Source organism: Lepidochelys kempii, chromosome 23 (assembly GCF_965140285.1).
Source record: "Lepidochelys kempii isolate rLepKem1 chromosome 23, rLepKem1.hap1, whole genome shotgun sequence".
Lineage (NCBI taxonomy): Eukaryota > Metazoa > Chordata > Testudines > Cheloniidae > Lepidochelys > Lepidochelys kempii.
In genome coordinates this window covers 8,553,229-8,574,544 of record NC_136402.1, presented here as the reverse complement: position 1 = coordinate 8,574,544, position 21,316 = coordinate 8,553,229, and the positions used below count along the sequence as shown (strand labels likewise).

The window sequence follows — 21,316 nt, the reverse complement described above, 5'->3', positions numbered from 1 at the left end:
AGAGGGGCCAGGGGAGCTTTTCCTCCTCCCAGGGTTGAGCCCTGACACAGACCCAGAGCCAGCAGTCAGCAAACACCTTTATTCAGGTTGTGCTTGTTCTGCTCTCACCTACCATGTCCTATAAATAGAATAAATAGCAAGCCCTGGCCCCTGCAATCTGGGGGCAGTTAAGGCAGCTGGAGCAGGGCCAGGCCAAGCCCAGTGGCTTCCTGAGAGAGAGCGGCCCAGCAGGGGGCAGGCATTGGCTTGGTGTCTCCTAGTTGAGGGGGGCACATTCACTGCATCCACTGAGGTCCAACGAGGGGGCTGGCTGGGCTGCAGCCAGCAGTGCCCATTGCTCTGTGCACCCTGCTCCCTGGAGGGTTAACGGGCAGGCTGCGGGGGGGCCAGGAGCAAGCAGAGCTGAGACTCCAGCTGGCCTGGTCATGCCAGTACCTCAGCCCGCACTGGAGAGAGAGCTGCTGGGGGAGAGGTTCTGGCTGCTGGCGCTCAGGTTCCTGCTGGGCACCTGCGGAGAAGGAATAAAGGGGAGCAGAGAGTTAAGGGGTCCTGGGCCAGGAACCCCACTGCCGGGGTCACAGCTGCTGGGGCCCTGGGACCAGTTCTCACCGCTGGGGAAGCTGCTGGCACTGGTGGCCTCTCGCCCGCATGCAGGACATTCAGGGAGCTGGCGCGTTTCATCCTGCAGGAGAGAGCGTGAGGTGAACACCCAGAGTTGCTGCATGCAGGTATCACACCCTCCGTGCCACGGCTCTTGCCCAGGGGCTGGTCAACACAGCGCAAGGGCTAGAGCCTTTGCCATGGGGCACGGAATTAACACCTGGCAACAAGGTGCCAGCAAAACAGCCGAGCAAGCTGCTGGGAAATGAGCCCTGGCTGCTGAGGGTAACCCCAGGCAGAACAGACCTGGGGTTGGACAGGTCTCCCCCATGCTCCCAGGAAAGCATTTGCACTCTGCCAAGCCGGGGTCACCCCCTGGAATGGATTAGACTAGACATAGCTGGGGGCTCTGCTCCAGGCCCGCCCCCGCCCCCCCCCCCCCAGGTAGCACACAAATGAGTGCGGTAACTAGTGACAGGCCAGGGCAGCTCTACAGAGCAGTGGGCTAGCAGGGGCAGTTGCCTTGGGCCAAGGAGCACTTCAACTGCCAGGTGCAGCTGTGCCCCTGGGAACCAGCGACTCCAGCAAGGATGTGGGGGCCTGGTGGAAGAGCACTGGGCCCCTTGCTGGAGCTGGGGGGAGGAGCCCCTTACCCAGGGTTGGGGTCAATGGGCTGGAAGCTCTCGCCTTTCAGCCGGGAGACAAGCTTCTCGCTGCCACGCCGGATGGACTCCCGCAGCTTGGAGAAGGAGCTGCTCCGGTGCACATGGCCCATGGCATCCTGGGGGAGACAGAGGTGGTGGGGTGTGCAGAGCTCCCAGCAGGGCGGGGCTGCAGCCCCCCTGGATCCCAGGCCAGCTCATCCCCATGCAAGCCCTGCTGTACTGACTCCCTGGGCCTGGCCTCTGCACGCTCGGCTCTCCCACTGCAGCCCTCTCTGATCTCCCACTCCCCACCCTGCATGGATCTTGGTGCTTACCTGGCTCAGAGGGTCTGCACTGCTCTGGCCTGCTGCGGGGTCACCTGGACAAGAGAGGTGATGAAGAGAAACGGCACTGAGACCCTGCCCCCAAAGCCCCCCTCTCCTGGCAATAAACCGGCCCCAGAGAAAGAGCCCCCCCGACCCTCCTGCCCGCATACAGCTCAGCCCTGTCCCTGGGCAGCCTCCCACCCACAGAGGAGCCAAGCGGCCTCACCATGGCGGGCAGCTGCCAGCTCCTTGTCATGTGAGGTGAGGATCTCCTTGTACAGCTCCTCGGCCTGCTGGTACTTGCCCTGCTTCAGGTAGGAGGAGGCCTGGTGGGAAGGGGAGTGTTACCAGGGGCAGCCCTCATTCACCCAGCACTGCTGCCAGCGGCCCCTGGTTCCTGGGCTGGATTCCTGTCCCCCCGCCACCCCCCAAAGGCCAGGCCAGGGACCAGGGGGAGTTTAGCCCTTCCTATGCAGTGCCACCCACACATGCTGCAATTGCAGAAAGGCAAATCCCCCAGCCCTGCAGCCAGCCACCAGGGAGCCCCCCAGCGCTGCACCCCAGACCCTCCCCCAGGAGCAATCGAGGGCCCTGCCCCCGCACCTAGCAACCCTCCCCCCTCACCAGGTTGTTCTTGGTCTTGGCCACGTTGGGGTCGTGGGGGCCCAGCTGGCTCTGGTAGATGTGCAGCGCCCGCTCGTAGTAGCGCTCCACCTCCTCGAACTTGCCCTGGTTCTGGCACAGCAGGGCCAGATTGTTGAGCTGCTTGGCCACGTCGGGGTGCGTGGTGCCCAGGACCTGCCCGGGACGGGAGGGAGAGCGTCAGGGCCGGGGCCGGGCCAAGGGGCAGCGTCTCGCAGCGCTCGCCAGGCGGCCTTACCTTCTCGCGGATCTCCAGCGCCCGCTTGCACAGCGGCTCCGCTTCCTTGTACTTGCCCCGCTTGCCATACAGCACGGCCAGATTGTTCAGGGTGGCGGCCACCTGTGGGAGGAGGGGGCAGCATTAGGGCGCAGATGCACTGGCAAGGCCACGCGTCTCCTTCCCACAGGGAGCACCCCCCCACAGGGAGCACCCCCCCACAGATGCTCCAGCCCCCCCCCACTCCCAGCAGGGGGCGCTATGTTGGGGGCTCCCAGCTACTCCAGTCTGGCCTCTCCCAGCAGGGGGCACTGTGGGGGTGGGGCAGACACTGGCTGTGAGGGGGAGCTCCTGGCTATTCTAGCCCCCACCCCACCCCCCAGCAGTGGGGAGTGGGGCAGGCTGATGGGGGGCTCTCCCGCTGCACGCTATAGGCAGTGGCTGGTGATGGACTCGTCTCCAGAGAAGGATTCAGGGCCTTGCTTGGAAACCCTGCTGGACCCAAGGGACCAAGAGCCACTGGGATGGGAGAGGCCCCTCCCCCTTTCCAGCAGCCTTTGGGGGACCCACTGTCCCAGGATATCTGATCCAGGGAGCCCACCCCCACCCCTCTGGCACTCACCGCCGGGTGCTCCACACCCAGGGCCTGCTCCCGGATGTCCAGCGCATCGTTCAGCAGGTCCGTGGCCTCCTTGTACTTGTTCTGGTCCCTGCAGCAGGGCAGACAGCAGCGGTGTCACCCGGGAGCTTGGCCCACCCTCACCTCACCTGGACCCCCGGCCCCTGCCCAGAGACCCGCCAGGCCCAGGGCAGGGAGCCTGGAACCCCTCCCAGCCCGGGCCACAGGCCACTAGCCACGCGGGGCAAAGCCCCAGGCCTCGGCCCGCCTCTCTCTGCCCCTGGCGCTGCCAGCGTCCTTCAGGACTGGAGGCAGCTCTGCCATATGCCTGGCTGAGGGTCTCGGAGCCCCAGGGGGCTACACCATGCACCAGCCAGGAGCCCGTGGGGGAGGAGACCCACGGGCAGGTGCAGCCCCGCTGGCCGCAGCCCTCACCTGTACACCAGCGCCAGGATGTTGAGCATGGTGGCCACGTCAGGGTGGCCGTGCCCAGAGCTCTTCTCCAGGTCCTCCAGCGCCTGCTTGCAGAGTGGCACAGCGACCTCGTAGCGCCCCTGCGAGGCGTACTGGATCACCAGATTGTGCAGCGTTCGCAGGCGGGCCGGGATCTCGTAGCCGCCCTGCTGTGCCGCTTCCATGGCCGTGCTGGTCGGCTGCCTCCCTGCAGGGAGCCCCAGTGACGGGTGGCGCCCGCGAGCCCCCGGACTCGACCGCCCAGTTCAGGGACGACCCACCAGGGCTGACCCAGGGCCAGCGCTACGGCCTGCGGGGGCCACCCCCGGGGCCTAGCGCAGCTGGGGGAGCCTGGGCGAAGACCCTCACCCCTCTCGGCAGGGTGCCCCCCCATCCTGACTCCATCCCCTCAGCTCTGCAATGAGCCTAGCCCCGGGGGCACTGAGCCCGGCCCTGAGCAGAAGCAAGAACCAGGCATTGGCCCACGAAGTGGGCTGCTGTGGGGGTCGCCCTCACCCAGCTCCCCAACTGATGGGGCCGAGTCAGCAGAGGCCTCCACGCTCACTGATCAACCTCACCGCCCGGGCCACCTCCTTCCCCGCACCGACCCACCTCTCCTCCCTGGGTCCCCTTCCCCTCCTACACCCCCCCACCTCTCCCACCACCCTGAGCCCCCTTCCCCTTCTACGCTCCCCCACCAACCCCACTTCTCCCACCCTCACCAACTCTGCTCTCCCACCTGGGTCCCCTTCCCTTCCTACATCCCACCACCGACCCTCTTCTCCCCTACCCCCACCAACTCCACTTCTCCCACCCCCGGGCTCCCTTCCCCTGCCCTCCCCAATTCTTGTCTCCTCCCTGGGTCCCCTTCCCCTCCCGTACACCTATCCCCACACTCCTCTTGCCCCGGGGGCCCCTTTCTCCCTCCACCACCCTCTCACCCACCGGTCCCCTTCACCTACCCCATCCCGACACTGGCCCGCCTCTCATGCCTGGCTCACTGCCCCAGGGTCCTGGACTCAGCAACTGGAGCCGGGTGGATGCTCCAGTCGCAGGCTGGGCTGGGCTCCGGGGGCTTTGTAAAAGCCCATTGGGGGGTGGCAGTGAAAATGTTAACCCCCTTGGTGCCAGGAGGCAGCTGTCTCTAGGGGTGTGGGCAGGCGAGGGGCATCATGGGGAACATGCAGAGGAGCCCTTCCGCCCCTGCCCAGGGGTCTGGCTGGCGGGGAGCCCCCAGGGTTTCAGGCAGATGTGGGGCTGCTCTGTGAAGGGCAGCAGGGACAGCTGCAGGGCATCACCACACAGATGGGCCGGCTCGGGGGGTGGGGTGGGGGGGCTGTAAGAAAACCAGCCGGAAGGTGGCCTGGAAGGAGTCACCCCACTGCAAACCGTAGGGGGCTGCTAAGAGCCAATGGGCAGCTGGGGATGGCCTGGTGGGAATGGCTGGGTAGAGGGGACTCTCCGGGGCTGCTGGTGCAGGCGCCCGTGGGGTGTGTAGAGAAGCTGGGCCTGCCCAGGTTAGGATGGGGCAGGAGGGCACACAGGAGGCCGGGCAAGGTGGGGCAGGAGGACAGGAGTGCAGGGTGGGCGGGTGCACAGGAGGGCAGGCAGACAGGCAGAATGGGGAAGGACAGGCAGAGTGGGTGCACAGGAGGCTGGGCAGGTGCATGGCTAGGCCAGGGAGGTGGGCAGCAGGACAGGTAGGGCGGGTGCACAGGAGGGCAGATAGGTGGGTGGCTAGGCTAAGCAAGTGGGCAATGTGGGGCAGGAGGACAGGCGGGGTGGATGCACAGGAGGGTGGGCAGACAGGCGGGTTGGCAGTGCGGGGCAGCAGAACAGGCGGGGCAGGTGCACAGAAGGGTAGTCAGACAGACGGGCAGCGCAGGGCAGGAGGACAGGCAGGTGGGGCGGGAGAACAGGCGGGACGGGTGCACAGGAGGGTGGGCAGACAGGTGGGGCAGGTGCACAGGAGGGTGAGTAGAGAGGCAGTGCAGGGCAGGAGGAGGGGCAGGGCGGGTGCACAGGAGGGTGGGCAGACAGGTGGGCAGGGCAGGAGGAGGACAGGGCGGGTGCACAGGAGGGTGGGCAGACAGGTGGGCAGGGCAGGGCAGGAGGACAGGCGGGTGCACAGGAGGGTGGGCAGACAGGTGGGCAGTGCAGGGCAGGAGGACAGGCGGGTGGGCAGTGCAGGGCAGGAGGACAGGCGGGGCGGGAGCACAGGCGGGTGGGCAGAGAGACAGCACATGGCAGGCGGGTTCAAACCTTCTCTTGGTGCTTTGTTCCCGCAGTTACCATTAAACCTTGCTGCCGGGGGCAGACGGCCGGGTCGCTGCCTTTCCCCCCCACCCCTTCCATGGCAGAACCGAGGGGCTGAGCCTGTTGGACCCACTGGCTCAGCGCCTGGGCGGACAGCAGGGAGCCTGGGGTGCACTCAGAGAGCTGAGGGGCAGCGAGCCAGCCCCGAACCTACAGCCCACAGCCCGCTCCCCAGGCAGGAGCCCCCTGGCACGTACCCTGTCGCTGCTCATCCTCGTCGCTGGCAAACAGGGAGGCCAGGCTATCCTTCCGCGGACGGGCCTTGTCCTTTTCCAGCTGAGGGTACAGGGGGAAGGCAGCTGGGGCCAAGCATTCCCACCCCACAGCCCAGCACCTGGGCTCCCCCACCGCATCCCCCGATCACCCCCCCCCCCAGGCTCCTCCCTGCCCGAGGCTTCAGCCAGCGAAGTGGAGGCTGAGGTGGGGAGCCGGGCCTGTGCAGCTGGGGAGGGGGTCTGGGCCCCACGTGCTCCTCTCCCTCCCCTCCCCCTTGCCAACCAGGGGGGCCCAGGCCTCATTTGCTCCTCTCCATTCTCCCCCCAACAGCTAGGAGGGTCTGGGCCCCACGTGCTCCTCTCCCTCCCCTCCCCTACAACCAGGGGGCCCAGGCCGCACCTGCTCCTCCTTGGTGTCATACTGCTTCAGCTGGTTCATGAACTCCAGATGTTTCTTCTCCTCCTCCAGCTGCGCCACCATCTCCTCGCTCTGCTGCAGCCGCAGTTGGGTCCCCGCCAGCTCCTCCCGCAGCCACAGGTTCTCCTGGCAGAGCCTTTTCACCTGCGCCCGCAGCTTCTGCTTCTCGGCCTCCAGCGCCCCGATGTGGGACGACAGTGCGATCATCATCTGGGCAGGGCAGGGCAGGGCTCAGCAGGGAAACCCCCTCGCCTGCCGCGCTGGCCACCCCCCAGGAGAGGCTGGGATGGCCGGGAGCTCCCCACAGCCCACCTCCTGCCCCACAGCCCAGAGCGCCCGCTGCTGGGAGAGAATGGGATGGCTGGGAGCTCCCCCCATAGCCAGCGCCTCTACCCTGCTCTCCACAGCGCCCCCTACTGGGAGAAGCCGGGACTGGGATAGCCAGGAGTTCCCCACAGCCACCACTCCCCCCCCCACAGCGCCCCCTACTGGGAGAAGCCGGGACTGGGATAGCCAGGAGTTCCCCACAGCCACCACTCCCCCCCACAGCGCCCCCTACTGGGAGAAGCCGGGACTGGGATAAATGGGAGCTCCCCATACAGCCACCGCTCTGCTCCACCCCCACAGCGCTCCCTACTGGGAGAGGCTGGGCCTGGAGTAGCTGAGAGCTCCCCCCACAGCCGTGCTCCTGTTGCCAGATGCCCTTCCCTTGTTCGCAGCCCCTCTGCCGCACAGGGGCACTGGCCCAGCACAGCCGGTACCTTTGCCTCGCCAAGCCCCAGCTCAATCCCCTCCAGGGACTTGCGGACGAGGTCGTACTTCTCCTCCAGGAGCTGCAGGGCCCGGCTGCCCGGGGGCTCCTCCTGCCCATGGCCCTGGATCAGGGCCTCCTGCAGCTGCTGCGAGATGCCCGTGTTTTCGCTCCGCAGCGCCTCCAGCCCCTTCACCACCTGCCGCGTGCCAGCGATGATGTCATCTGCCGTCATCCTCCCCGGCTGGCCCTCGCCGACCGCCACCATCAGGGACATGGCGCAGCTGAGCCTGCAGGGAGAGGGCGCCCTGAGCGCTGGCATCCTCCGCCCCTGGCCAAGGCGCTCCTGAGCCCCTCAGCCCTGGAGCCGGCAGCCCCGCCGGACGGATGACCTGCCCAAAGCGGGGTGTCCATGGCCAGGACAGGCTGTGAGCCCTCGTCCTTCCAAGCGTGGGACTTGGGGCAGGCGGGGGGGTTCGGAGGGACAGGCACCTCCAGGGTGACCCCTGTCTCCAGGGAGGCGACACTGGGGGGGGGGGCTGACACAGCGGCACCGGGGGCAGCATGGAAGGCCAGACAGGGGAGCATATGGGAGGAGTCCAAGCTGCAGAGGAGCAGACACGTTCCTGACTCTCAGCCTCGGCTTGTGCCCACAGGGACCACGACTCGCCGCCCCCCTGCCCAAAGGCTTGGGGTGACTCGGGGCCCGCCCGAGCAGGGTGCGAAAGGGCCCCAGCTCGCTGGCAGCTGGGGGCGGGAGGGGCGCGCGTTGGGCGCCGCGTTCCTCCCTGCCCCAAGAACCAGTCCCGCCGGCCTGACGCGGAGCGAGGGCGCCTGCACCGCCCGGCACGGCCCGGCACGGCCCGGCGGGCACGGGCAGGGCACACGCGTGAGCAGCACACCCCGCCCGGGCACAAGCACAAGGCGCCCCCCGCACTCCAGCCACAGCGCACACGCGCGGCACGCACCTGCCCGCACCCCCCCCCACGGGGCACCCCCTGCACAGCTGAGTGCCAAGGCGGCAGGCACGGCGTCACCCCGCCGTGTGGCGTGCACCGCTGTATAGAAATACAACACGCACACGCGGCCCGCGCACGGGCACCCACCCGGGGTGCACACGCGGCCCGCGCACGGGCACACGCTGGCTGCGTGCCCGCCCCGCACGGCTGCCCGCTGGAAGCACGGACACGCGTGGCGCACACCCGGCTCCAGCCCCGACCTGCGGGGCCGGTTCCCGGAGCGGCCTCTGCCCCACCCCGGCCGGCGCGTCCCTGGAGCCCAGCGCCGCCGAGCCCCCTGCCCCGCCGGGACCCACCTGCCAGCCGGGCCGGAGCACCCGCCGCCTGCGCCGCGCCCGGAGCCGCTGCCCTCCCGCGGCTCATCGCTCACCTGCCGCTGCTATGGGCGGCGCCCACAATGCACCGGGCTCCACCCCCTCCCGGGGCCATCTTGGGCGGGGCGGCCCCCCCACGGCAGAGGGGAGCGGGGCCCCCTTCCCCGGCGCCGGGCCTGACCCCAGCGACGTCCCCCTTGCACTCCCGGTGGTGATCTGGGGCCTGCCAGGAGCTGCTGTAAGTTAGAGCAGCCCCAGGGTGGCGCTGCCTTCTGCACCCCGCAGGCCTCCTGGGCAGGGAATAGCCACAGCGCAGTGCGCCCCGGCCGCGCCCCCGATCCGCCCCCCCGTGGGCCCTGGGGGGAGGGAATAGCCACAGCGCAGTGCGCCCCGGCCGCGCCCCCGATCCGCCCCCCCGTGGGCCCTGGGGGGAGGGAATAGCCACAGCGCAGTGCGCCCCGGCCGCGCCCCCGATCCGCCCCCCCGTGGGCCCTGGGGGGAGGGAATAGCCACAGCGCAGTGCGCCCCGGCCACGCCCCCGATCCGCCCCCCATCAGCCCTGGGGGGCAGGGAATAGCCACAGCACAGAGTGCTCCAGCCATGCCCCTGATCTGCCCCCCCGTGGGCCCTGGAGGGGGCAGGGAATAGCCACAGCGCAGTGCGCCCCAGCCACGCCCCCGATCCGCCCCCCGTGGGCCCTGCGGGGAGGGAATAGCCACAGCGCAGTGCGCCCCGGCCGCGCCCCCGATCCGCCCCCCATGGGCCCTGGGGGGCAGGGAATAGCCAAAGTGCAGTGCGCTCCGGCCACGCCACCGATCCGCCCCCCATCAGCCCTGGGGGGCAGGGAATAGCCACAGCACAGAGTGCTCCAGCCATGCCCCTGATCTGCCCCCCCGTGGGCCCTGGGGGGGCAGGGAATAGCCACAGCGCAGTGCGCCCCAGCCACGCCCCCGATCCACCCCCCATGGGCCCTGGGGGGCAGGGAATAGCCAAAGTGCAGTGCGCTCCGGCCACGCCCCCGATCCGCCCCCCCTGGGCCCTGGGGGGGGGGGGGGCAGGGAATAGCCACAGTGCAGTGTGCCCCGGCCACACGCCCCTCTGCCCCTTGTGGTGGGGCCTGGAAGCAGGGCCTGTGTGCGAGCTCCACCCCGGCAGACGGGTCCCTGTCTTCTGCCCCATTCAAGGCCCCTTTACATTTGCAGAAGGGCGTAGACGGGCTCGAGTGTAACAGACCGGGACCCACGTACCCTAGTCGCTCTCCAGCCAGTCACCTTCTGGTGGGGCAGCTCATTTTGCACGTTCAGACTGTGCCCATCACTGGGGCCTCTGGCCATGGGACCTGCTGCTCCAGGACTCCCCTGAAGAGCAGAGGCTGCTTGGTGGCCCGGCTGAGAAGGGGACCTGCCTCGTTCGCTCAGTGTCCTCAGGGCCACTGCCTGGTGTCCCGTGTTGCCTGTCCCGGGGCATAGGCAGACCCAGGAGAATCCACTGGCCTCCCTGGCCTGTGAGGTGGAGACGGGAGCGACGCCTCGGCCAGCGGCAGCCAGCGGCAGCCAGCAGCACGCCCTCGCTCGAGGGGCAGGAGCGCTGGCTGCACCTGGGAAGATGATGTCAGACAGATCTGCTGCCCTTGGACATGCATGGAAACTGTGGGCAGATCCCTGGCCAGCTCCGAGCAGCAGGATCCTGAGCTGAACTCACCTGGCTCCGAGCAGCTGTGAGACTTTGGGCAAACCCGCGTGCTGCAAACTCCTCAAGTCAAGCAGACTCCAGGTCATGGATCGTGGCAGGAGCCAGACCCAGGGGAAACCGCTCTGGGGCCACAAATGGGGGGTCCAGAACAGCTGCTGCTACCCCAGCGGCCCGCCCTCACCTCTTCTGGGGCTGCTTGCCACTGTGCTAGCATCATGCAGCTGGAGGAGTCATAGATACCAAAGGCAGACGGGACCACGGACAAGGACGAGCCTCCTGGGTCCTGTTGTTGCTGCTTGTAGCAGGGCACCACCCAGGAGTCCCAGAAAGGATCTGGGCCCCATTGTGCTGGGCGCCACTGGGGGGCCGGGGGCAGAGGGGGATCGAGCACCCACCGGCGGCACCCAGCACCAGAAGAAGTTGGCGCCGATACATCCAGGCATCTGCTACAACAGTAGTAGATCATTGTCCAGCAACAGAAGCTACACTTGGATCAATCAGAGAGTGATCCATTGACAACGTACTGGAAGAAGCAAAGACTTCCGTCCAGAAGTTGACTCATGAAGGCACTTATATTGACTCCTGAAGTGAAGAGGGCAAGAAGTGTTTGTTAAGCCATCTGAAAAAGTACAACAGATTTGATTCTTACAGATCTACAAGAATTGGGGAGGGATAGCTCAGTGGTTTGAGCATTGGCCCACTAAACCCAGGGTTGTGAGTTCAATCCTTGAGGGGGCTATTTAGGAATCTGGGGCAAAAATTGGGGATTGATCCTGCTTTGAGCAGGACTAGATACCTCCTGAGGTCCCTTCCAACCTTGATGTTCTATGATTCTAACAGCGACTTCTGGATTCTACTCAACCTCTAACTCGCTTCTACAGATCCCTGTCTTATAAAACACCGACACTTGAATGGAGTGAGGTGCTGCCATGTGCTCAGGACAGAATAGAGAATTTGAACACAGAGTGGAATATCACACAGTGAACGATGTCTTCTTAACTTCTGAGGCTGGGACAAGAAGCAATGGGCTTAAATTGCAGCAAGGGCAGTTTATGTTGGACTTTAGGAAAAACTTCCTAACTGTCAGGGTGGTTAAACACTGGAATAAATTGCCTAGGGAGGTTGTGGAATTTCATCATTGGGGATTTTTAAGAGCAGGTTAGACAAACGCCTGTCAGGGATGGCCTAGATAATTCTTAGTCCTGCCATGAGTGCAGGGCACTGGACTAGGTGACCTCTCAAAGTCCCTTCCAGTCCTAGGATTCTATGATTTGACTTCAGCTTCTTCTTTATCATCACTAGTGTCTCGACCCGATCTTTGTGCTACGTTTCCTGGGATGAAAGAAGTAGGAATTCATCTCTTGCTACTCCCAGTCACGAGAGCGACAGCTGAGCCGCCTTCTTCCTCATCGACTAGACTGTTGTGTTCTCAAATGCGTTGCCTTCTTCCTGATCATGAGCATGTCATGAAGCATTGGAAGTACAAGACGCCATAGGCGCCGACTTCTAATTGCGCCGGTGGGTGCTCGGCCCACCTCTGCCCCTGGCCCCGCCCCACACAGGCTCTGAGCCCCCAAACCCCTCTGGGACCCAGCTGCAAGCCATTTGTCTCGTGACCCAGGGACTCAGGCTAGTTCCTCCCTGTCTGCTCCAGCCTTAAGTTGTGTTCACGTTGAATGGAGAACCAGCAAAGCATCAATGTCACCTGCAGGACTCCAGGTCCTGGGAGCTCCTGCTCTGGCCTCGAGTTCCTGCACCCTGGCCTGAACACACCTAAGCTTGCCTGGGGTCCCAGCATGGCTTAACCAGGAGGGAGGAGTGCGGATGTGACAGTGGGACTGACTCACCAAGAGTCGCTTTCTTCTGACACTGAACAAGGAGCTCTGGTAGCAGAAGGACCCCGTCGTCCCCAGAGCTGCTGTCTCTGCTGTGCCCCAGAGCTCCTGCCTGCCCTGTCTCCTCCTGCCTACCTGGGTCCGGGCACCGTGGACTTTGTCATGGGCTCAGGGCCAGGGCTTCTCCTCGGCCACACACCCTTTAAACTGCCCCCTTTAGGACAGAGCTTCGCCCCCACGGCTCTGGAGCAGCTCGGGGGTAGGGGGCAGGGCTGCAAGCGAGCCCCTGGTGTGTGACTGTGCAACTTGCCTGCCTCACATGGAAGGTAGGGGCTGGGTGGTGAAGAGAGGAAAGAGACGGAAGTGCCAAGCCGTGGAGGTGGAGAGACAGAGGACTTGGCCTGATGCCTGGGGAGGGAGCAGGGCATGCGGTGCAGGCCATGGCATGAGCTTTCGCTGAGGGAGGGGCCCACGCGCTGTTCGGAGGGAGTTGCCTCTGCCACAGCTTGCTGCGCTGACATCATGCCAGGCCCAGTGCCAGGATCGCCCAGTCCCAGGGCAACAACCCCACCCAGCTCCCCGGAGAGCTGCCCTATAAACCAGCCTGTCTTCTGCCCCGGCCTGACGTCAGCAGGGCCCTCCCAGAGGCTGTGCTCACGCCCTGCGGGCTGGGGTGGATCGGGGACACTGGCCACAGCCCCTGCTCCCTGGGCCAGGCTGGCTAAGCCCCCCCCCTCAGTCTGCCAGCCTGAAACCCCCCCTCTCCCCCCACCCTATGCAGAGTGATGCTGGCACTGGGGCAAATCTGGCCAGCAGGCAGCTTCCAGAGTGCCTGAGAGAGCGTGGTGGGGAGCCCCAGCTGGAGGGGCAGGGTGGGAGGGTGTTGGGGCCTGGTGTGGTTGGGTTGGGGAGCCCAGCTGGGGCGGCGGGGGGTTGTGACATTCCTCTGGTGTTTTCTGGACCCGGTAGTCTGCTAGGTCACTCCAATCCTTGACTCTGGGAGCCAGCCTGACCCTGCTCTGCTGTGAGAACCCCCACTCCTGGGCTGTTCATGCACAGCCCCTGGCATGTAAGCTGTTCCCAGCTACTTGCAAGTGAACGACACTAGCCAATATCTCTGATCTCAGACACAACCCTGGGAACCGCCGTCTTGCAGTGTCCAGTTATGCCCGCTGGACACTGGAAGCTTATATAAGTTCGTCAATTTAACAAAGAAATTGATACGTACCAGGCCTGTTTTCCCAAGGGGAGTCTCTGACACACTTCAAACCAAACACACTGCTTCAGGTAGAATAAACACCTTTATTAACTACAAAGATAGATTTTAAGGGATTATAAGTCAAAGCATAACGAGTCAGAGTGGTTACCAAAATAAAATAAAATATAAGCACGCAGGCTAAACTCTCAACCCTATTAGACTGGGCAGCAACTAGATTAAGCAGTTTTTCTCACCTCACTGGATGTTGCAGTCCTTAGTGTACAGGTTTGTTCCTTAAACCTGGGCCAATCTCCTGGGTTGGAGTCTTGTCTTCTTCTCAGTGTCCTGCTTGCTTGCAGCATAGGTGGGGCAGAAGAAGGGCCAGTATGCATCCACTCTGTCTGTTTTATACTCTCAGTCCGTGTGCTTGTCGAACACAAGTTCAGGCATGTCTCTGGATCTAGACTGTTCTCAGTGATAGCGGATGACAGAACGAGGAGTAATGGTCTCAAGTTGCAGTGGGGGAGATTTAGGTTGGATATTAGGAAAAACTTTTTCACTAGGAGGGTGGTGAAACACTGGAATGCGTTACCTAGGGAGGTGGTGGAATCTCCTTCCTTAGAAGTTTTTAAGGTCAGGCTTGACAAAGCCCTGGCTGGGATGATTTAATTGGGGATCGGTCCTGCTTTGAGCAGGGGGTTGGACTAGATACCTCCTGAGGTCCCTTCCAACCCTGATAGTCTATGATTCTATGACTCTATGATCTTTCACAGCTGCCCCAGTGCACAGTGCCCTCATTTTCCCCAGCTGACGAGCCGTCTGGAAGCAGAGGCCAAGGGCAGCTGACGTGGCAACGTCTGCCTGAGTCTGCAGCCATCCCGACGCAGTGACGTGGGGCTGGGCTGGCGGCTCAGAGCTTGGCCCTCTCTGCGGGCTCCAGCTGAGATCCGAAGCTGACAGTTTAACTAGCACCAACTGTCAACTGTTTCAGGGCCGATCCTTTTAACAGCAGCGCCTGGCCGCGGTGCTCCTCTCTGAGTCCCACCCCTCCCAGGCCCCCACCCCTCCGGCTGCCCTCCTGCCCGCTGCTCCAGGGCAGCCAGTGCTGAGAGCTGGGGCCCTGTGAAAAGGGATCCCACAGAGAATAGTCTGAATTTAGAGAGGGCTGAGAATATTGTTCAGTCCAGATCCCTCTTTGCTGAAATGAGGCTGCTGTCCTGTCCAGTGTGCTGCAATCCGAGTGCCACGACGCCCCCCGGGTCATGCTGGGTGGAGGTCACATGCAGGGCCCTGGGGAACAGAGTCTGAGACCTTTTGGGGGGACATGAGATGTCTGTAGAACACTGCGTCGTCTAGACGGGGAGACTGGGAGTTTCTGCCTCCTAACTTGGGGATGGGGGGGGGCGTTCCATGGGGTTAAACGATAGGAACTTCAAAATCCAGTTAAAGGAAGTATGGTTTCTCTCAACGTGTGATTAGCCTGTGGAACTCCCTGCAACATGATGTTGTTGAGACCAAGAAATTAGCAAAGTTTAAAATGGGATTGGACTGTTACACGGATCTCAAAACAGAGCTGTCACTGTCGTAATGAATAGTTCAGATGTTGTGGAACCTGCTTCGTGGCTTATGACAAGCTAATTCAGCGGTACGGCCGAGACTCAGTGCGGGGGCAGATTCTCCGCCATCTGGCACTGCAGGATTCACAAACAACATCTGGCCACTGTCAGAGCCGGGATCCCAGGCAAGATGGGCCTCCTCTTGGGTCTGATTTCACCTGGCAGGTCCTGCATCGTCACTGCAGGCACAGTGCCCTTGCCCCACCTCCAACTCCTCCCTGCTGGAATGGGGGGTCGCATGCCCCCAGAATGCCCAGCTGGTGGGATTAACCCCAAGCCCAAACCTTTCACAGCCTGCTGGGGTGGGTGCTTTGCTCTGTGCCAACCGGGCCAGCCACAACACTCGGCCTCAGGACATCCCAATGTGCCTCTGCCCTTGGGGTTTGTGTTCCCCACATCCAGCCTTTCCCTTTGGGACACTAAGCCAGCACCTGCTCCTTGCAGTGTGTCTTGCTGGGCCTGAAATCCAAGTGCCCTGGACATGGCCCACAGGTTCCTTATGTAGGTAGCTCACCCACCCACCCAGTGTAGCCTGGCATGCTTAGTACTGCCCAGCATGGCCCAGCGCGGCCAACCTTCCCACTCAGCCCTGAGAAAAAAGTGAAAGGAACGGGCACATCAGCAGGGTCACCAGCCTCCCGGTCGCTGAGCCCACAGCCCACTGGTTATGCTGTTCTCCCCTCCCCAGGGCTGCCCCCGCTCCCAGACTTACCAGGCAGGTGATTCTGGTCCCGCGGCAGGAGCCCTCACCCCCCAGCTGCCCGTCTGCCCAGCAACCACCTCAATTCTGTCTCCCCAGGCAGGCATCATGTCTGCCCCACCCCAGCCTCCCTTCTGCTCCTCCATGCCTCCGCCTCACCCCCTCCACCCCCGCGCTGGTGCTCCAGCTGCTGGGCTCCCTCTGCTCCCTCCCCCATCTCCCTGCCAGGATGGCTTCAGGTCACTGAGGGGAGGGGGAGTGAGCGCTGTCTGGTTGCTTGCCCCAGGAGATGGGAAAGTGGGGAGGGCAGCCAAGTAGAGGCCCCCCCAGGCAGGGAAACTGAAGCTTCTGGCATCAGGGCCTGTTGGGCTCCAGCCCCGGCCAATCCCATCACTGTGAGAACATGGAAGTGGCTGCATCAGATCCAAGAGCCGATCAGCAGCTTGATGAGCCAGCATGTCCACTGAGCCCTGCCATTCCCCAGCCACAACCCTGCACCTCAGGGACTGTCCCCTGTTCTTTGATGGTCCCTCAGGGTGACCATGTGCCCTGTAGCATAAGGGATGGTCCCCTGTTCTTTGATTGTCCCTCAGGGTGACCATGCACCCTGTAGTGTAAGGGTGTGGCATGCTGTGCCTCAGAACAGTACCCTGGAACCCCCATATTCCCCCCATCATACAATTATGCTATGTTTTGTATAAAGTCTGCCTTGTGAGATAGCATTTTAAAAGTCTTGATCTGTTGACCATTAATATCCTGTTGGATTGTATGTGCTGTCATTGGATGGGAAGTTGTGAAGTTTTGCTCTGTGCGTGTTGCTGAAATACATTGTGAGGTTGGGAACACCCACAACCAGCCTGTCAGGTACAACAGGTTTCAGAGTAACAGCCGTGTTAGTCTGTATTCGCAAAAAGAAAAGGAGTACTTGTGGCACCTTAGAGACTAACCAATTTATTAGAGCATAAGCTTTCGTGAGCTACAGCTCACTTCCTCAGATGCATGAGGAAGTGAGCTGTAGCTCACGAAAGCTTATGCTCTAATAAATTGGTTAGTCTCTAAGGTGCCACAAGTACTCCTTTTCTTTTTTCAGGTACAACAGTGGAGGAGCCAGGTGTGCTGATGGCCCATTAAAGGAACCCACTCTCCCAAGGACTATCCCAGGAACCATATACAATGGAGACTTCTTAGAGAGAGCACACAGACAATGGAGACTGTTTGATCCATGTCATAGCAAAGATCTTTCCAGCAAGCTGGAATCAGCTATAAAAGAGGAGAAGTGACATCATCACTTGGCTTCTCTCCCCCAGCAACTCAACACCTGGACTAGACCCCTCTGGAGGACAAAGACTGAATGGGGCAGATGATCCCAGCTGGAAAGGAGAATCCCAGCCTGTGTATTCAGAAGTAATGCCATCAGGTGAGATGCTGCTTGATTCAAATCCTGTCTCTTTTCTAGAACTCAGATTGCGATTTTACTTTTATTTTTTAGGTGACCAACTTTGATCTGTGCGCTGACTACTTACAATCTCTCTGCCTGTAGCTAATAAACCTGCTTTATGTTTTACCTAACACAGCACATTTGGCTTGAAGTGCTTGGAAAATCTGCTCATGTTGCAAGAGTGGGTACACGTCCACTTTCCTTTGCAGAAGGGGTGGACTGCGTAATAAACGTCCACTGGCCGGGCTTCTGACCAGGGCAGGAGGGTGCAGTTCTGGTGTCCTAGGCTGGGGAGCTGGGTGGGAATTGGCTGGACCCTCCCTAATGTCCGTTCGTGAGTGAACTGGGAAAAGCATTCATGTAACTCAGCTGGGCGTGTCCCTGCCTGTGGATGGCAGGACCTGACAGAGGCTTGTGGCTTTAGATACAGCAGCACAGCGTGAGAGGGAACCCAGGTCGGTAAGACAGAGGGCTGAGCAGTTCCCCAGTTCCAGGTTGCACCCTGGGAACCCATCACAAAGGGACTGCCCCTTGGGGTGACCACCCTCTGGTTGAAGATGCAGAGATGTGTATTATGACGGTAACGTACCATTTTAAGCATTCGGCTGAAGCGTGGGCTCATTGGCTGGTGGAACTGAGCACAGCAGACTCATGCATGGGTGAGAAGAAGACAGGAGGTACCAAGGGCCATGGTGCTGACCTTAAATATCCCGCACAATGACGCGTTCTCCCTCTCATTTCAGGGGGGCTTCCCTTGTTCCATCCCCGTCTGGCCACAGTGCAGGGTGGGATGGCCTGCCTTTAGCCTGAGCGATGGGGGTTGGTAGCCTCTCCCCGAGGGTCCAGGCACACCTGGGCTGGGCCCCTCCTTCTGCAGCCCTCTTTGGCTAAGCTCCAGGAACGCACCCAGCTAGTGGCTGAAGGGCCCTATTGGCTGTTATCGAGAGGGCGACAAGGTGCCGCTCCTTCCCGCACCCCCAGGGTCTGATCTTCCTGGACAGGCTCATTCTCCAGCAACCTGTAATTCAGAAACCAGGGGATGGAATTGCTTCAGACTTGGCAGAAATATTCTCTGTCACCCTCAGGGGAAAGCTGCCCGCTTCCAGACCTAACCCCCGCCTCAGGCCAAAGCTGTCAGCTGCTAAAAGGGAGCTTCGTGAGGGAAAAGGGCTCTCACCTTAACATTAGAAATAAACAGCCCCTGAGCTGAGCACGGAGGAATGGGCCAGTGCGGGTGGCACTGCTACTGACCACCACTTCCAGGGAGCTGGGTTCACTTCCTAGCTCACCCAGAGATCTCTGAGTAACCCTCGTTCGCGCTTCTCTGCCTCAGTTTCCCCATCATTCCAAATGAAGGTAGCGCTTTACTTTCTGCTGTGAACATAACAGACACTGATGATTGTGAGGTGCCCAGAGGCCATGGTGATGGAGACTCCAGAGTTAAGATTGAGATGAGCTTGGTATTTAAAAGGTATTTTTTTCCCCAAATGCTCTAAAATCAATCTGTTGACTCAGATGGTCTTGAAAACTTCTGGCCCCCCTGGGGGTCTGGGGTGGGGGTAGTGGTGCAAACTTGGAATTGTTTGGCACAGAGGTTCCTGGCCCTTGGGCCTGGCACTTACAAAGGGTTTTCCCAGGATCCTGTTTAAAGGTAATCCAGGCATTGGGGCCAGGCTGGATGATGCTGACTGGAGGCTGCGTTCTCTATTCATGGCTCTGGCTTTGGCACTTTTTCCTCCACAGGGTAGTTTGGAGGCCTCTCTGCGCTGAACCCCAGGGGCAAGCTGTGGGGAGACTGTTCTCCCCTGGGGACACCCAGTCTTCCCACTCTCACCGGTGTCAGGGTTGCAGCTCCATGGAGCTTTGTCTGGGTTCAGTGCAACCATCTGACCCATTTCTGAATGCCACCCCAGCGATCCCGGTGGCCGTGAGCTCTGCAGGGCGAGCGTGGAGTGCAGTGTGGCGTGCAGCATGGAGAATCCGGATGCTGGTGGGTCATAAGCCAGTGGGGAATTCCCCCTCTGCTGGCCTGGTGGGTGCCGTGCCATGCCCCAGCCTGCCCCTGTGCCAGGCCCTGCTGTTCCCATGCTGATGGCTCGACTCGGCTGCTGTGGGCAGAGGCTCAGGGCCCATCAGGCTGCTGGTTCTGAAACAGGTCTGGGCTCCTGCACTGTGGGCTGGCTCCAGTCAGCTCTGGCAACATCGGCTCCCCCCCCCACACACACACACATCTGGGCGATAACGTGGGAGTGGGGTGGGTGTCCTAGCTCAGAGCCCCTCCCTGCACCCCCAGTGTCACCTGCATCCCCCCAGCCCACGGAGCTGCTCACCCTGATATTGTGCCCGCCCACCCTTTCGGAAGATCCTCGCCTGCTGTTCCCGCATCCCCCTGTCCCCCGGATACGCGCTCTCACTCACCCTCACCCACACCCACACCCACATACATACTCACACAGGCAGGTCAGGACACATAGCTGGGTGCTTGAGATGTGTGTAGTTCCCCCACAAGCCAGGAGATGGCGCTGTTTATCAGTGGGAGGGCACCTGCCAGGCAAAAACGCAAAATTTCCTCTGTGTGTGTGTGTGACACTAATTAAGGCACTTCCTCACTGCTCCGTGAACATGCCATGCAAATTATTTAATGGGATAATTTGCATATTTGCACATAACCGTCAGCTTTGTTTTGTCAAAGCCCTGGTGTGGGGTTTTGTGCTGACGAAAGGGAGGGGGGAGGGACGTGGCGGGCAATGCCCCATGCCAGCACATCACGCACTACCCTGCCAGCCTGGCTCAGCCGATCTGCCCATAGGAGAACCAGGGCTTAGCCTCCAGGGCCAGGGAACCCTGCATGGGGCACAGCACTGCTCCAGGACTGGGACATCTGGGTAGGGGACCCTGGTGCCACCAGGCAGCGCCCCCCTCATAGGGGTGTCTGACAGTGCAGCACCCCAATGCACAGGGCAGACAGAGCCCAGCTCACTCCCATCCAAGAAGCTGTGGTGCCTGGTGCAGACAATGAATGTCACGTCCAGCTCCTCCCCACTGCACATGATCTAGGGGAGGGGGCCGCAGGGCCAGAGCAAAGGAGATGGAGGAGACTGAGAGAGGGAGAGACTCCCCCCATTTCCCCACATGCAACTGAGGGGGATCAGGGAGGACAGGGGAGGATTGGGGGGCCGTGACGAAGCAGTTTTTAATGGTTTGCATGCAGAGGGGGTGGGACTCAATTTTCCTGGGTGTTACTGGTATAACAAGGTGGTGGGAGAGGGAGTTTGTTGTTACAGAGGGCCAGCGAATGGCCTAGAGAATAGATACCCCTGCAACTGGTGACCTGGTGACAGGGAGGCCCAGCTCAGGAGTCACAGCCGGTTCTGGTCAGTGAGAAGACAATGGGTTGCGGAGAGAGGACCCCGGTTATCGGACCAGCTGGTTCCAGCCAGAGGGGAAACAAAGGACGGATGAGAGGAGAGGCTGGGAGGAGCGGAAGCCCAGGTGGCCTGTTTACCTGGGACAGAATTCAAAGGACAGAGGCAGGACTTGGGGGCCAGTGATAACAGATGCCCAGCTGAAAGGAGGGGGTCCTGGGGTGGCAGGGGAGAGCAACCAGAACCCACCTGGAGACTGGAGAGACTCAGCTGTCCTGTGCTAAGGGAAGCCAGGCCTGAGACCTTGAGAGTTTCCTATGCTGTGTTCAGACTCTCAATAACCTTTCTGTTTTACAGAGGCTGAGTCTCACTCCAGTCTGGAGATCAGGGTGGCATTATTCCCTCTGGGAGTGGAGGCTCCAGGGGTCCAGAGCGAGCGGACTCCCTGAGGGGGCCCATGGCAGAGACAGGCGTGCTTAGGCTCAGAGAGGTGCAGTTCCAGGAGGTGGACGGGCCTACGGCTTAACCCCTGAGACAGAGTGGACCCCCGAGAAGGGCTGTCTCACTGAAGGGGGTTCCTCCCAAGGACCATACGAGGCCGAGAGAGAGCACGAGTTCTGTGAGTCCACGACAGGGGTGAAGAGAGGACTGGAGAGGTTGGTGTGAGGTGGATTGGCAAAGGGTGGGGGCAGGTTGGATTTAGAAGGCGGGTCAGCACACACCATGGAAGTAATAGAGCTGGGGTGGGCCCCAAAGATCATGTCTTTGGAAAATGACCCTCTTGCTTCTCTGCAACAAAGATGGGGGTCACAGCAATTAAACAGGGTGTTGTTTCACACCTTCCAATAAACGATACCCTGGGACCTACCAGGGCACAGTCCACACTAATGTGCAGCTGTGTCACCCCTGACCTCTAACTTGGGGAGCCCTTTGCAATG

The 21,316-nt window shown here is 61.7% G+C and overlaps 1 protein-coding gene and 1 long non-coding RNA gene across 4 annotated transcripts; one reads left to right on the top strand and one right to left on the bottom strand.

The window, feature by feature from the left end:
• Positions 1-64: 64 nt before the first annotated feature.
• On the bottom strand, positions 65-8,984 carry KLC3 (kinesin light chain 3). 2 transcript variants are annotated; one of them, XM_073322237.2, is made up of 13 exons: positions 8,591-8,984; positions 7,212-7,491; positions 6,433-6,660; positions 6,015-6,093; positions 3,484-3,709; positions 3,052-3,139; positions 2,451-2,552; positions 2,195-2,368; positions 1,797-1,896; positions 1,580-1,623; positions 1,254-1,381; positions 610-682; positions 65-508 (listed from the first exon to the last, which is right to left on the bottom strand). In XM_073322237.2, exons 1-13 carry the CDS (start codon positions 8,647-8,649, stop codon positions 437-439), a joined length of 1,653 nt encoding a protein of 550 aa, XP_073178338.1. In that variant the 5' UTR covers positions 8,650-8,984; the 3' UTR covers positions 65-436. The 2 variants fall into 2 exon arrangements, with proteins under 2 accessions (XP_073178338.1, XP_073178340.1); XM_073322239.2 differs by having other exon boundaries at positions 8,517-8,983.
• Positions 8,532-17,144, top strand: LOC140902314 (uncharacterized). Of its 2 annotated transcripts, XR_012156049.1 has the most exons (3): positions 8,532-8,772; positions 11,529-11,744; positions 16,666-17,144. It is a non-coding gene; the product is annotated as an uncharacterized LOC140902314 (long non-coding RNA). The 2 variants fall into 2 exon arrangements; XR_012156050.1 differs by lacking the exon at positions 11,529-11,744.
• Positions 17,145-21,316: the final 4,172 nt, after the last annotated feature.

What these genes read in the sequence shown, in the direction of transcription:
- KLC3 (XM_073322237.2), bottom strand. Translation starts at nt 8,649, where the DNA reads ATGGCCCCGGGAGGGGGTGGAGCCCGGTGCATTGTGGGCGCCGCCCAT. An exon ending in ATGACACCAAGGAGGAGCAG is followed by an intron (nt 6,094 to 6,432) that starts GTGCGGCCTGGG and finishes CTGTACCCTCAG; the next exon opens with CTGGAAAAGGACAAGGCCCG. An exon ending in ATCCTGGCGCTGGTGTACAG is followed by an intron (nt 3,140 to 3,483) that starts GTGAGGGCTGCG and finishes GCCCTGCTGCAG; the next exon opens with GGACCAGAACAAGTACAAGG.